At 42.7% G+C, this 16,921-nt stretch overlaps 1 protein-coding gene across 1 annotated transcript in view; it reads left to right on the forward strand.

Moving 5' to 3' along the window:
* Positions 1-200: 200 nt before the first annotated feature.
* syn2b (synapsin IIb) overlaps positions 201-16,921 on the forward strand; it is a gene marked incomplete at both ends in the record, with an annotated part of 94,810 nt that continues 78,089 nt past the window's right edge. The window contains one exon of the mRNA XM_084061767.1: positions 201-667. Coding sequence (XP_083917893.1) covers positions 201-667 — 467 coding nt within the window. The remainder of the gene's footprint in view (positions 668-16,921) is intronic.

Raw genomic sequence — 16,921 nt, forward strand, 5'->3', positions numbered from 1 at the left:
TCGCTCCAAACACGGTGGGAGCTGCTCTCGTCTTCTCAGCCTCGGATCATTTGGACCGGACTTATTATCCATCCTTCATCTACTCATCAGGCTCCTTGTCAGTCTTATTCATCTCCTTTCTTCGCTTCTTCTTTGCCTCCAAACCGACAAACGAAGCCAACCGATCGACTTGCTGAGGGACTGACCTTCCGACCGGCAACATGAACTTCCTCCGGCGCCGCCTCTCCGACAGCACCTTCATCTCCAACTTGCCCAATGGATACATGACGGACCTCCAGAGACCCGACCCTCCGGCTGCCCCTCCTCCCACCTCCCCATCCTCCTCCTCGTCCCCTCCCCAGCCAGGTGCAGCTCAACCTGCTCTGTCTCCATCCCAACCCGCGGCCCCGGTCCAGGCGCCGGCCGCTTCCCCTAAGGTCCAGGAGCGGCGTGCGTCCATCCAGCAGGCCCAGCAGAGCCCGCAGGAGCGGCGTGCGTCCATCCAGCAGAGTCAGCCCGCTACCGCTTCCTCCGGCTTCTTCAGCTCCTTCAGCCAAATCGGCAACGTGGTCAAACAGACGGCGGCGTCCGCCGCGGGGTTCGTGGAGGCGACACAGCACTCCGCTTCTCCCGCCGTCTCCAAGAAGTTCAAGGTTCTGCTGGTCATCGACGAGCCACAGCATGAATGGTGAGTGCCACGCTGGAGCCGTCCTGATTGGATCACTGAGGGGATGAGAGTCGACCAATTGGGGTGAATGATGTGATTCGTGTTATCTAACGTTAACCGGTCCATGGATATGGGCCGTGTGTAGTGATGATTGGAACTGGAGCTATAGAACGATGTCCTATAGTACAAATACATTTCAGGCTGAAAGGGTTTACTTTTAGCTTACTTTCTGAACCAAGAAAAAAAAATATATACATATACACACGTGTGTGTGTGTGTGTGTGTGTGGGTGTGTGGGTGGGTGTGTGTGTGTGTGTGTAGTATATTGATGTGTGTAATTGTAGTCTTGTTATTTCATCTACACTGAAAGTATTTCATTCTCTTTCTGAGCTATAGAGCTGCGAGTTTCCCATAATAGAAGCAGCTCTATTTACAGTACCAAAACACACACGGCAAGACAGTTTTCCTCCAGGGTCTGGCATCACACATCAACCCCCACCCCTAGCGTCGTGCGTGCGTGCGTGCGTGCGTGCGTGCGTGCGTGCGTGCGTGCGTGCGTGCGTGCGTGCGTGCGTGCGTGCGTGCGCTTGCGTTGCGTACGTGCGTCTGTGAAATATGTTCACAATTAGGCACGTGCTCTCTCACTCACAAGAGGGAATGATCATTATCTGTTGGCATAGTTGCATTTAATTCCATCTGTATTGGGTGGATGAATGCATGTGATATGTTGCCGTCTATCTGAGGATTCTAGAGCTTTCATATTAATAAAGATGTAATTATCTCTATCAGCTAGCTATATGCCAAAACTAGGGTAGCTTTGGTTTTGCATTCTCTGGGTTTTGCATTCACTGGGGTATGCCACCTACCCATGATATTTATCACATATGCACCTGGTATGATATTCATGACAAAGTATCATATTATTAGATTAGATTATGTATATTGGCTACATGGGACTCACAGCAGGCATGTTGATAAATGTATGGTCTTTGCATGGATATTGTGTATATCATGGATATACACATAGGCATAGGATGGCCTATGCCAATGAATTGCCCATTACATAAAACAAACCATTATGGACCTGTCTCAGTTAGTGTGTAGGCGTGTGCATTTGTGCATGCATGGATATTGCATTTTCGCTGCACTAATATTATCCCCTCTCTGTTTTGACCAGAATATTTACTCGATATTCTAGATGACGATAATCCATCATCTCTCGCTGTGTTTCAGCCATTTGGGATTGGCTCACCGCCAAGTGTGATGTGATGTGGTCTGAATACGAGACATCACAGACCATGTCTCTTGAACAGATATACTCTATTGCACTGGTTCTCAAACTGGGGGTCGGGACCCCCAGGGGGGTCCCCACATGTTTTTTTTGGGGGGGTCCCCAGATGACAGTGAAGTGACAATTTAAGGACTTTTAAGACATTTTTTATACCTTTAAAAAAAAAAGAAAAAAATGAAAATAGACCATTGTGAGCTTGCAGATCTGCTATTTTCAGATTTTTCACAATAGTTGCCTCAACTCCGACAATTCCAAGTGCTTATCAGGGTGGGGGGTCCCCAGTTCAAATATGTTTTTTTTGGGGGGGGGGGGGGGGGTTGCGGCCTGAAAAGGTTGAGAACCAGTGCTCTATTGCATGGCTTAAGCTAACTCCTGCTGTAGTGTTTGCTATAGTCTATATCAGCCATATAATGGGTATTGAACACACTGCTCCTGCTATTATCTGTAGCAATTTAGATTGAATGGGGTGCCATACTACAACATAATGATGCAGCAATGAATGGAAAGAGCCTTGTAAAGGTCACACCGAGAGAGAGGGAGAATCAAGTGGGTTCTATCTTATTCTTATATCACGCTCTGCAGTCTGTTGTGGTTCTACCCATGCCTGACAGTTTGATCAGCTTCTTTCTGATTCACTCAACAGTGTACGTCCACAAGGCAATCCAGCCGGAAAAAACATAATTGTGGTTCGGCTAATGGGGGTATTATGTTATTAGTGATTCATGCTTTCTTGCACCGGATTTTGTGTGGGTGTCAGAGTGCTGCTGATTCGTTACCAGTTTGTACTATGTGATTACTGTTACACATGCACATGTACACATGCAGCAATCATAGAGGTCACACACATGCTGTGCCCTTGCTCCACTGCTGCAGTGTTCTGACCTCAGTACATTTAACTAATCAACAGGGTGGTTGAGGCCAGGATGGCTGGGGGGTGGGGGGGTCCTAGAGGTTCCCACTGAGGAATGAGGTCATATTTAACATGTTGTCGCTGTCGTGCGGAAACCTTCGTATGTCCAAAACTGTTACTTTTTTCAGGAACTGGATACAACACCCTGTGTTCCAATGGATCCAATGCAGTCATTATTATGCTTTCTTTTGTCCTTATGTCAGTGTCTGTCTGGAGATAGGGAGTTCGGTGGCAGAGTCATGCCAAAGAATATAAAATGGTACCCACTACCCAGTGCCTCCCTGCATGCTTGTCACTCAGGATCAAGGGTTGGAATGGAGGTGAATCCCTGCGACGTACAAGAGTCATGTCAAGGGGGAGTACTTGTACATAAAGCCGCCTCACACTACAGAAACGGGAGATAAGCTCCCCTGGGTCCTGACCTGTGGACCACATGGCTTCGGAACCATTGGTTCTCAAGGCTACTTACTTACAAGCTCACAAGCTTCGTTTGTACACCTGCAGATTTTGTGTGACACTGTCATATGACGAAGTATAACATAGGGGATTAACTTATCGAAAAACATCAAAAGATTACATTTGGAGATGGAGTGTCTTCCCGACAGCGACGATATGAGCAACGCTTGGGGGTGGAGTGGCAGTTTTCCTGGCATAATTCCCGGAAGCCGCACCAATGGTTTGTAAACCATTTTTCATTCCCTACAGTGCCACATAAATATTCATGTATACCCTTTCTGCGGGGGTTACAGACGGTGCTTCCCTCGAAAATATCAGGGCCAAGGAGCCATTCCGCTAAATAGTATGGATTTTCCACTCCGTGAACAGTGGGATCGGATCTGAAGCTCTCAATAAAATAAGTTGATGGGGAAAAGATACAGTGGAAAGTCCTCCTCTCTAATGATTGGTTCATAATATGGATGTCAGGAACCCATGCTTAATAATGTATCACAGAAGAGAAACACCAATTCATAATGCACACCGCCATTCATTTTCCCCATCTGGGATGTGAGAGGGATTCACTTTGCCTATGCATTAGCTTTGACATCTCTAAAGACTCCATGAAAGTGGGTTTCAGTGCATTCATTTGATAGATTGCACTGATGGAAAAACTAGAGCTTTTCCCCACACTTTTGTCACTGGCAATTATCCATTATGTACTGTGGTACTGTACTTGTCACCTGACAGCGGTACGGGGGGTTGACACTACTGTATCTCCCTCAGACCCTGTCCTTGCCAAACAGGTGCCACAACCCATCAATAGGAGTCACTAGTGCAGCGACAAGGACACAATACCATGCCAATTTCCCACTCCCGAACACACTTTGCGGTGGTGGGCCAGGCCTTACCTTGCCCAATGCCCATTCTCTATTGTCTGCATGCAGTCATCAGCTGTTAAGAAGCAAATGGAATCGACACAACACCTGACTTGTTTGGGCTAATTACCGTCATTTTACATATAGAAATCCAATTTATGCCATTTCATTTGTGTCCCGACATCCAGGTTTAGAAACGTAGCCGTTTACTGTTATGTAAGGATTCTTCAGAAACATGCCCGGCAGCAATTTTCAGAAGCACCGATGTAGAAACATTGTTGGGAAGAATAGTGTGGGATTCAGGGGCTGTCATATTGCCATGTAAAGACAAAGTTTGATGGACAGCTAGGTTTATGGGGATGGCTAGGCTTGATGTCAGCAACCTTTTTCTCAGCCTCGTGCGATACAATGTTGTTTGCATCGCGATGACGTTTATCATTTGAAAATCAGTTATCTGCATAAGTTGGGCTGAAGCTTAGCTCATTTCTTCTTACATCAACTGACTTGACAGTAAACCTACCTATCGTTGTACATATTCCACAGGAGTGGCGGTGTGTTATGTTTAATGGAAACTAGTGCTGAGTACGTGCACCTCTGCCTAATGTGTACTGTATGTGTAATCATTTATCTCTACTGCAAACAGGTCCCTCAAACCCTAAAGGCATTAACTGGATGAGCCATGTTTCCTTACTCACTGAATGATAATTCCCCTGATACTATATATAACCAATGAGAGCATATTGAGGCTCCTCTCTATCTCGTAGTTTATAGCACCTCCTCTTACATACGTATATCCTTGCTAAAATATATTTGAGTGTCTACTTGTCTCATGCCTGATCTATCCCAAAGGGATAGAAAACAGCCCTACCAAGGGTACATTTTACTGGCAACTTATAACCTTGAAGAAAACCAAACAGCGGTAGTCACTATAGATTTGTTATCAGTCTGCATCTCTCCGCTCCTTAGCAACAACAGGCTATCCTATTATGTTACATGTATGCAGGCTCCCTTGGCCATGTACTTTGGAATGTACATTGTGTCTCCACTGGGTACTGGAGGTGTCGGGGACACTGGGTGTTATATAAGCAAACATAAATAGTTCATGCATAAACAAATAAATAAATAAATGAACGAACTAACGAAAGAACAAACAAATACACTAATAAATAAATAAATACCTTCCTTTCCTTCATTCACCTGACATCTCAGCTTCTAAGCCTTCAAACACCCAGTATGGGTGGTTTCTCAGTTGCGGCCACCAAAAGGGTTTACCATGGGTACCATGGGAGTCACGCGTTATGGTCACTGCTGCAAAACAAATAAATGTGTATTTGTCAGTGACAAAGCATCTCTCCCTGGAGGCACAGGCCTCCAGGGAGAGATGGCCTGTGTGTGTGTGTGTGTGTGTGTGTGTGTGTGTGTGTGTGTGTGTGTGTGTGTGTGTGTGTGTGTGTGTGTGTGTGTGTGTGTGTGTGTGTGTGTGTGTGTGTGTGTGTGTGTGTGTGTGTGTGTGTGTGTGTGTGTGTGTGTGTGTGTGTGTGTGTGTGTGTGTGTGTCCAAAGAAGGCTCTCAGTCCATGCTGTGATGAAGTAATGAGAAGAGACGTGGTGATTCAGCAGTCTCACCCAGAGGGCCACATCTGCTCCAGCCATTCTCTCTCTATCGCTCTCTCTCTATCTCTCTCTCTCTCTCTCCCTCATTCTCACTCGATGCGATGCATTATGTATATATATATATATATACGGTATTATATATAGTAGATCGGCCATTTTTGGCACGCAACACTGTCGTATGATGAAGTATAAATCAGGCTTTAGATGTCTACCAAAGGATTATTTCTTGTCATTTCCAAATTGCTCACATTGCGAGTATCTTTTTGATTGCTATACAAAGCACAGCGGCCTGGCGAGCCAGTAAAATAGCAGTAAAATAGTATGATGTTTAGAATCAACTATTACATTTTTTTGCTCCAAAAATACAATAGTTATACAAATTCATGAACCTTCATCATGAGATAAGTTACTGTGTGTACGTGTCCGTGTGTGCGTGGGCGCGCACACGTATGTGTGTACTACAAAGATCTGTTCTGCATTACCAGTGGGAACAGGAGTACACAGTGGGAGCAGGTGGAGAGGTGGAATCTATGCCAATTTACAAAACACACACACACACACACACACACACACACACACACACACACGCAAAGATTGTATAATCTTACTAAGGCTTTACACGATTGAACCAACAGGGGAATGTACATAGTCAGTTAGCCTCCACTGATTGGAGTACACCCTTGAACAAGCATGTTAACGACCCCCTGTTTGAATAGAACAAAGACTGGCCAGGTGAATCAGTTCTTGTCCCCACACACATTTTCTCTACTGCTGCTCACCCAGGATGATGAATGAATTCTACAGCTTGTCTCAACAACTGAGATTAAATCCCCTTTCCTCCTGTCTAAAACATCCAAGTGATTGTACAGCGTGACACAATGGATGGTTGGTCTCTCTTTGTGCAATTTAATATATTGCTCCGTCACACGATGGAGGAGCATATGAGCTACAGTATGGTGTGAGACCGTCTTGCCACAGAGTGTGAACCGGGTTTATTGTTTCCTTGTTCTGATTGTACAGAAGTCTAAAATAGTCCTTTGGGGAAAACAGTCCAACAGTCTTTGCTGTGAGGCAGAGTATTTCTTTTGTTTGTTGTTATTGCTGCTGACTGCACAGCTGATTTTGCATCACGGATTTGGGAACTACTAAGCAGAGTGTGAGTGGTATTTAGCTACAGGCGGCATTTAAAAAACACCTGCTGAGAACTGACCTTATTGCAGTAGTGCGAGTGTTGATTTTCCCTTCAAGGTACCGATATCTGACAGACTCAGACCAGTCCAGTAGTATGTAGCCTATCTGAGGTCTGTGTCTGACAGTCTAGTGGAGCCTCAGTCAAAATAATGAACGTTATTATGCACGTTTTTTAACAGCCACAGAACAAGATTGGAAGATTGGACAAGCTTAATGACTAGGGTTTTGTTTTGGTTCACACTTCACAGTCAGACATAATTAATTCATTGATTATAAACTGGTCCAAATCAGAGGGCAATTTTAAATGTATTCATATATAAAAAACAATATACTTGTTTTGGGGCAACCTGATAGCTGAGTGGTTAGGAGAGTACTACATGGGCTCCCATGCCTGACTGAGAGTCCCTGGTCCAATTCCCGGCCAGCATGACCATTTTCTGCATGTCACCCCTTGCTCTCCCTGCTGAACTTTGACATTAAACCAAAAAGCTGCAGCTTTTCAAAACTTTTCATGCTGAAGATCAAAACCAGTCATTTGTCCAAGGATGCCGCTTACGCAAACAATCAAAGGACGTAATGAAATTATTTCAGCCTCATGCAACACAAGAGTGAAAATCTCTGGTTAAGACAAACACGGATACTTCTCCTGGTTTGATTCAGTCTTTTTAATTGCTTTAATCCTCCGATATGGATGAGTTATTTATACAACCCCCATAAGGAATAATGAATGCTAAATGGCTAAATGCTTGTTTTAATGCCTGCTCTCAAGAGACCGTTCTATTACTCTACTGAATGCCAATACCAACTAACCGCTAGCAAACACTAGTGAGCCTTTTTGTTTAAGTCCTTAGAATTAGACAACCAATCATGTTGACACTAGATTATTGGGGGAAATGGTGAACCATTTAGCTATGTTGAATAAAGAAGGAAGGAATAATTCCTCCACACGACTATGAAAAGTATATGTTTCAGTATGTGTTTTTATATACACCAGTTACTGCCCTTGCTGTCGCTGCAATTTATACTTCACTAACAAGTTAAAAGGACCAAACTACACAAAAAGATTTTTGCCAGGATTCTATTATGCTAGATATTGTATTCTATCTTGTAGTTATCAACTACATCTAGCAGATTTTTGCACTCTGGTTGAACGTAATGAAGCTGAAAACACCAATATATTCTAGCTGAGCTCTTGTCAGAATAAAAGGCTACTGGCAAATGGTTGGCAAATACCCGATTCATATTTTATCCCACAAAGTTCCCATTCACAAGTGGCATTTAAACCCAAATACTATCCTTCTGATAGAATAAAATAAAAGCCAATTGGGGCCATAAAAACACAGAAAATACTTTAGAACCACTTTGCTCTCCTGGATATATTGGACGCTGTGAGACAATTCCTTCCAATTGTCATAAGTAGAGACTGAACAAACTATGTTGTCACCGATTCTGGCCACACTCCACATATTTAACCAACAGCCCCTGATGAGATGAGTGAACACTGGTGTGATCAATCACTCACTAGCTGCAGCTGCCAGGAGGGGAGGGTGGTACCTGCAGAGAGGAGAGAAGGGACAACAAGGGAACACACACTATATAACACTCACACAGTAGGCTACTGATGCGTCACTGATGCTTCATTCTCAAGAGGAAGTGCGCTTTAGTCAGTCGATAAAAGATAATTACATGGTGAGCAAGCATTTCTATAGTGGCTGGCTACCATGTTCCACTTGACATACACATACAAGGCAAGGCACTGTACCCCACATCTTTCAAATAATCACATCATACAGTACACGCATGTTGTCATTTAACATAAAATGATATGCGAGGCATCCAGAATATTACATGCAGGACCTAATAATTCTACACTGTATATGACAAGCATATTATTGTGTTACTGGAACTACATTGGCTCATTATGAGACCCTACAAGTGTGAAGTCTGTGGCAGAGACTTTATTCAAAGTGTACACCTTAAGTACCATTTAATGACTCACAGTCAAACAAGATGAACATACAGTTACCAACATGACTTGTGTTGAGTGCTTGTCATAGTGGGGTCCGCTCATAATTCCCACATCCCGTTATTCTGACGTCCCAATAGTTATGCACTATGAAGTGTTCCTCTGTTTTATGGCATACAGCTTTAGTATGTATGAAGCTTCAAAGTGTTGGCCCCTAAATACGATAATCAACGTCCCACCTAGTCCTGATACTGTATAATCTGCTGTTACTATGGCAATAAGAGTGAATAGCCTGAAAGCTGATGGTTTCTAAAGCAGTACTGACATTAATTTGAAAATAATTATCAAAGTCACATTTCTGGAAGTGTGGCACTGATAAATTTAATTAAATACATTGAATAGTATTTTAGGAAACACTTGCAGAGCTACTCTTAATTAGCCTACACTTATCGCTTACTCTTTCAAATCTGTATGCAGAACCACTCAACTGATACATAATTGATCACACAAATGCATACATAACAACACAAACATAATCACTCTCACAAACATATTCACAAACACACATTCAGCTCCATAAACAGAACATTCATTACCCACACATGCACACAGCATCACCACACAAACAAGAAGCAATGAATGTGGAGATAGACAGTCTCTCTCTCTCTCACTCACTCACACACACACACACACACACACACACACACACACACACACACACACACACACACACACACACACACACACACACACACACACACACACACACACACTATAATAATGTGCCATATCAATATTGGCATGCACACATTGATTTGTTATTTCTACCTAATTAGATTTATGGGATTCAAGACAAGCAGTAAAAGCGTCTTCGGGCACAGGCAGGCATATATCATGTGATGAATCACACTTTTCTAATCAAGTCCCTGGAGAAAATAGCTGAGAGATCAGCGATGTCACCGCAAGTGGGTTTTATAGCCTGTATGCATCCTTAGCAACTCAAATAATTACATGCATGCTAGACCTGTGGGGACACAACACCTGACCTCCTGCTTGAAGTCGAGCAGACTGAGATCTGATCACAGGAGACACCTGGCAGGGTAGCAGACAGTCACTTTAATGGAAAAGAAAACACATGCAATACATTTTGAACACAAACCCATACACTACACATTATTGTTGCTGTCTGGAACACATTTTAAGCTTGTGGATCTGTTATTTTCACTACTTGTGTGCAACACTCTTGTATGATGATAATTTACAACAAAACATACAATATAGACATTTGGATATACAAGGTTTCTGCCCGACAGCAGCGATGTACATGCACGCAAGCACACACAAGCACATTCTTATACTGCTACTCTATACTTGTGAGGACTTTCCAGGGATTTCCATTGACTGCATTCATTCCATAACCTCTAAAAATCACCACTACATGCCTAACCTTAACATAACTTTAATTCTAATCCCAAATATAAGACCTGACCTGAAAACACAGTCTCTTGGGTTAGGGTCAGGCTTAGTGAGGACCAACAAAATGTCCCTATACATTTTGTAATCTTCCTCATCTTTATCTTTTAGAGGACATTTGGCTCTCACAAAGATAGTAGAAGACACCCACAGCAGTGGACGGTGCAGTACAAAGCACATGTCAATTTTTAGAATGGGTGGCCTCTGGGAATAAACGTTGTCAGTGGAATTGCGTTGCTAGGGAACAGTTTTGGGTCTGATTTGATTTCTGTTCTGCTACTGATATTCACAAACACTGCAACTGGAAATAAATTTGGACCCATTTAGAATGATTATGTTGTTACGTGTGAAAAGGTATAGAAGCCAGAATCTTTGCAGTGGTGACCACTCAAGCCATATTTACTTTGTTTGTTCTAAGAAATTTCGTGAAAATAGCCGACCTACAACTCACAACGTGTTGTCTGCGATATTTTAGCTTCAGAGAGTTACTTTTGCTCCGTAGTGTGGAAAGCACGTAGGTAGGGAGATGAGGCAAACTCAAAAAGAGTCCAAGGCACACTGTTCAGTTGGAAAAATGATTAAAAATCCTTTATTACCACATGACTTGGCAAAGATTTTAAAAAATTGTTTTGGCTCCCAGAGCCATCGCCAGGGTCCACTTTTCACAAGGCAAAGAGCTGGTATGCCCAAAATAAGGGCACTAGGGTTAATGTGCTTAATCTTTGCTCTATGCGTCACCATCTCTACTGTGACGCTTTGACATGGCTGTGTAAACACTTCAGTGCCAGCAGAATAGCTCTGTATGCACTCTCTCTTTTGATGCTATCAGGCATATTGCTCTCCAGGATGATGACACACACACACACACACACACACACACACACACACACACACACACACACACACACACACACACACACACACACACACCAAAGGACCAAAAAAGGATGCTAGCCTTGCCTCTCGTTGCCATGGAGACATGATCAATTTGCACATTAAAGGATTGTAAAAGACTAATGCATCATGTTGCATCATGTCAGCCGTTACTTCACAGATTAATGTTAATGCTCAAAGTGACAAACATGTCAATGTGATTGAACGCAGCTGTGAATACCTCCCTGCTCTCATAGAAACCACCGAAAATAAGTCACAAGGCCTGTCACAATTATTACATAATCCCCATATCGCAATTATTTTCCATAATCGTCATAATCGTTTCTATGTTGAAAAATGTTCATACATTTTCTAATATTTTAGGAAATAGCCAATCACGATGCATTGTAAGCTTGTAAGCTTGATCGCCTATTTCCGCTATTTTTTTAAATGTATTATTTTAATGTATAAAGTTGTCAGTCATTATAGTTGTCATATCTGCCCTGTGAATGTTTTGTTTACAAAGCCTAGCAGCCAAACAGATCTTTTTGTAACATTCCAATGTTCAATGCCAAAAACATTATTATATTGTTACGTTAATCACAATTATTTGTGTGAAGAATCAAGATGTATCGTCAGGTAAGATCTAATGATCGTGACTTCCCTGCTCTCATAGAAACCATCCAAAATAAATGTGTCTCACAAGTCCAGCGGCGTGTTGTTTGGATTCTAATGACTTGGTAGTTATCTCAGTTTGTGGTATATTGTAATGACCGAGGGGATGCATCTCTGTTCTAAGGATGTAGTCATGACAACGACTTTGAAAAGATTTCTCTTCTTATTGTAACACCCCAGCTGTGTCCCTACAACCAGTGGTGGAAAGTAATTAAGTATACTCAACTACATCTCAGAGGCAAATATTGTACTTTTTACTTCACTACAATGATTTGACAGCTTTAGTTACTCCCTCTGTCGTTTGGGTTAGGTGATTTCTCTCCGCTCCCCCAGGTACGGGGCCGAGGGGCTATCCTTTTACCACCCCGGCCTGGGGGGTTCACTATTACTAGTTAGAGAAAATAATAATACCTTGGCACTTCAGGGGAGGCTACCAAAATAAAATATACTGTAGCACTCGACTAAAAGTCACCCCTGCAAAACAATAAAACACGTGCAGGCCAGTCGAGTGCTCCAGTATATTTTATTTGGGTAGACTCTCCTGAAGTGCCCAGGTATTATTATTTTCTCTGATGCAAGTTGTCCCTGTTGAGCAGCGTCAAATGCACATAATAATGGAGATCAACTTGCACTGATGTCAGACATAAACCCAGTTTATCACACAGTCAGTGTGAGGGGTGGTCAGGAGATGTCTATGAAGCTCGAAGACCATTGTCTGTGAAGGAATCAACTACACGCATGCTCTGGTAGGCTGTTCCACACCCGGACAGAATGCAGTGTGGAGAAAGGTTCTGTCCAATGTGTGTTTTGAAGCCTGGCTGAGAGCATGTTCTGGTGTGGCTGTGCATAGGCGGGTGGTTCGCGGTCTGACGTATGGTGGAGGGAACATATTTTGGAGGTCCATGGGGCAGTTGGGTGGTGTGCATTTTGTACAGGACTGTACTGATTGATGTCAGACACAACCAGTGTTGCGTTGGTGATTTTATCTTTGGCGGAACGCTATTTCAATGACTTCACTTGCACGTTGCTTAACACCTACACTACAGGATTTAGCAGGTCACACAATGGACCATTGATATGCATCCAGGGTCATTCCTATGTTAATTCACGCTGGTGTGACATTGGGCAGTCGGTAGCTTTTGTAAACTTTGTTTAGAGGTGTGAACTTAAGGGTTGTTTTTGATCATGCATGTGCGTGCGCGTGCTCCTGAACATGTTTTGGGGGCGGAAGCCGTGGTAGCAATGCAACACTGGACACAACAGAAGGGTCCCCGTGGATCGGTGGTGCGACATAGGTGTGAGGGCCGCGTAGCAGCCCAACTCTAGATCTGAGGTTTGCATAGCAGCCCAAACTCTAGATCTGAGGGCCGCGTAGCAGCCCGAACCTCTAGTACTTACGAATTACGATATGTAAAAGTAGCCGATCTACAACCTCTGTTATTTTTTAAATGAATTGACAAACTCTGTACTTTGACAAGAATACTTATACTTTTGGTACTTTGAGTGCATTTTGATGCCAGTGCTTTTGTACCTTTACTCAAGTAAAATTCCGAATACAGGACTTTTACTTGTAACAGTGTTCTGTTATATTGTGGTATTACTATTACTTGAGTAAAAAAACTGAGCACTTCTTCCATCACTGATTGTCACACAATCTCCAGCTGTGTCTCTAACCACCTCACTCAACCCCAAAAAATTGGTGAGTGGGGGGGCTGCCTGGCGGGTAATTACCCCTCTCACTCCAGGTGACTTCCAACACCTACTGCAACACATAAAATAAACAGTAACTGCACAAACCCCAAGGACTATAAACACATTTCCACAGCAAACAACAACAAGACAATAAAATACACAAAGTGTGTGTCTGTTCTCCAAGGCATGCTGGGAAGTCCCTCACTAATGGTTCAATATTCTAAATCCGTCTGTGCAGATCGCCAGCGGAGGACTCTCAGCCTGGCTATGCTTGTATTCCATCAAACTGAACTACTGTTAGCTTGAGCAGTGAAAGCAAACTGCAAATGACCTACAGGCAGTGGTGGAAGAAGTATTCATACTTGAGTATGAATACTGGCAGTATTCATACTCATACTGGCAGTATTGGCATCAAAATGTACTTAAAGGACCACCCATTTTAAAATCTATCTTCATAGAATTGTTCCTCACTAATGCTCATTATAATATGGTACCATTTTTGTCTACTCGGTCTGTGTCTTAGAGGAGGGCTGTGGACAGTTCAGAAACCCGCCTACCAGTGACATCATCGGTAGGCAGGTTTGGTCATTTCAATTTCTTTATTTTATTTTTCATTAATGCGAGAACAATGACTTCTATTATAGGGATTAAAAGGGACGAGGTGAATGCAAAATGAGGCGCAGAGAGAACTGAAGATTGTGAGATCCTATAGTCTATTCCATCCATAGCCATGTTGCTTCAGGTGCAGAACAAGGGACTGTAAAACATACTACGGCCTCAGGCACTCTGAGACCCACATCTCACTGTCTGGAACTCTCTTTTTAGTCTGGCTAGGATGACGATTTTGGTAAGTCGGTCTATCCACCATTATGGTCCCAAACACCATTATGTGGAAAATGACTGGCTGGATTGCTGTAGAATTAGCTGTGCACTTTCATGCAGGCATTAAAAAAACGTCCTCAGGCATGCCTGAGGAAGTTTAGGGACTCTGATTAGAGACCCCATGGCCTTTCCTAGTGCCACGGTCAAAATGTCAACTAGCACAGGCGACCTACAGTATGTCAAAATCAAATGTTTGGTCAGTGTATTCATGCGCCCTGGAAATCTAACTCTACTTGACATTGGTGACCTCATGGTCTTGCATCTAGCGCCACCCTTTGGCCAACATTTAACCATCTTTCAGTTAATCTTTAAATTACAACATTGAATATTCTCACGCTCATGGCAAGAGGCTCCTACTGATCAAAGGATTTGATTCCATTCATATACTGTATGTGATCTTTCCCACTGTGCTCTCCAGTGACTTCTGATGTTGCTTGTATACAGTACACCTTGGTTTTCTGTCCATTGTATTACCAAACTCCAAAGGTGCCTTGAGTAGAGTGCACATCTCAACCAGGTAGGTATGTTCTTACATCCCTCCATCTGTCTGGTGGCATGGGATGACAGTGTTTTGGGGTCATGTGCGTGCATGAAGAAGCAACAGGCAATGGGGGGGGGGGGATAATAAAGAACATTACCATTATCATGGCTGTATGGAGACACATGTTTGGACAGTGAACACATGGAATAGTAGTGTGGAATGTTGTCATTACTAGGACAAACATAACCTAAAAAGACCAATACATAGTCCAGACAAAGTCGTTTAGCATACACCAATCGGCAGGGGTAGAGGGAAATAAAAGCCTGGGAATTTAGATTACAGCAGCCCTCATAAAATACATTTAAATATGATAGAGCCAGCCAGTCAACCAGCTGATCTGTCAGTGTATCAAACAAGCCACCTAGGGCCCCAGCAACTATAGGACCATGTCTGTTTTGCAAACCATACAGTAGTGTGTTGCACTGACATTGGTGATCTATCAAAATATGTGTCTTAAAAGGGTTGCTGTTTTAATTTTCAAGATTAATCTGATCCAATGGCCATGAAATTAAAAACAACCTGTTCATCCGACGAACCATCTGGATGGGATTTCTGCTCCTACTGGTGGCTGAAATTGCAAATCAGCGAGCCTAACCTACCGCGGTGCTTAGAATTTCCCCACAGGGATCAATAAAGGGACAAGACAGATGTTAGTGTTCCTGTCATAATTTGTCACTATTATGTTGCGGTGACATATATATCACTAAGCATAGACCCTATCTGACTGGATCATACGGATACAACATAAAAACATGTATCATAAAACAATATGTGTATTATAAAAACGATATGTGTAACATAATACGAATATGTGTATGGATTATGAGCAGTCTGGCGTTCCATATATCTTAGCACCCCTGGTATGGAAATTTTACATAAACTTTTAATGGCACTCTTGTACAATGTTCAAATACATATAATAGATGGCATACCTTCATTTTTAAATAGATGAATATTTACAGTGACCAATAATGAGTGTAAAAAAAAACTATTCAACTTGTTACTTGTTTGTGTAAAATAAAACAGACTGTAAGCCTACGAAAATAAAGTTACTGCGCAGCACACGAGATCAAAAACCTCTAACCTCAAAAACAGCGGCGGACTGGCCGTTTGGCGTACCGGGCAAATGTGGACCGGTTCGGATCAAAATGCCAGGGCTGAATTTTGGTCCCAGTCCGGCCCTGCTCAAAAACCTCTAACCTCAAAAACTTCTAATTTAAAAGAAGTGAGAGTTGTAGCAGACCTGTAGTGACCTGTGTGGAAACTGAACACTGCTTCTCCACGTTTAGTTTTGACTCCAGACACAGGAAGTAGACCTGTCAGATAAATCAGATAAAATGCTGTCTTGTGGGAGATGGAACAGGATCAATAGTGACAGTGATAATGACAAAGTAGCTCTGTTGGGGCCCTATGATTTCTACCATTGAGAGCTGCAGTACAACAACAGTATAATGGACATCACACACACACTGTCCATCAGTGGTTCAGCTCGTTCTGAAACTTTTTCAGGACCCCCAAAATGATATGGTATTTTGCCGCGGACCCCCATTTGAAAATATGTTGTGCCTGGGAAGATTTGTGTAAAAAAATTATTTAAAAAAAAATTATTCCCCCAAAAAAATAGATTTAAAAAGAAATGTAGATGTACAAGCTCGAGTTGTACATCTGATATTTTTGAATAGCCAACATATAAATGGATAAAATGATTATTAACACATTTTGCTGAGGACCCCCTGGAACCCCCCCAAGGACCCCTGGGGGTCCCCGGACCCCACTTTGAAAACCACTGATGCTTAATTTATACTTGAATAACTTAATAAATAAATATACGATTTACAAGCTCACAAAGTATTGT

The sequence above is a fragment of the Gymnoscopelus microlampas genome, assembly GCF_963454915.1.
Source record: "Gymnoscopelus microlampas genome assembly, chromosome: 7".
In the NCBI taxonomy this organism is placed as follows: Eukaryota; Metazoa; Chordata; class Actinopteri; order Myctophiformes; family Myctophidae; genus Gymnoscopelus; species Gymnoscopelus microlampas.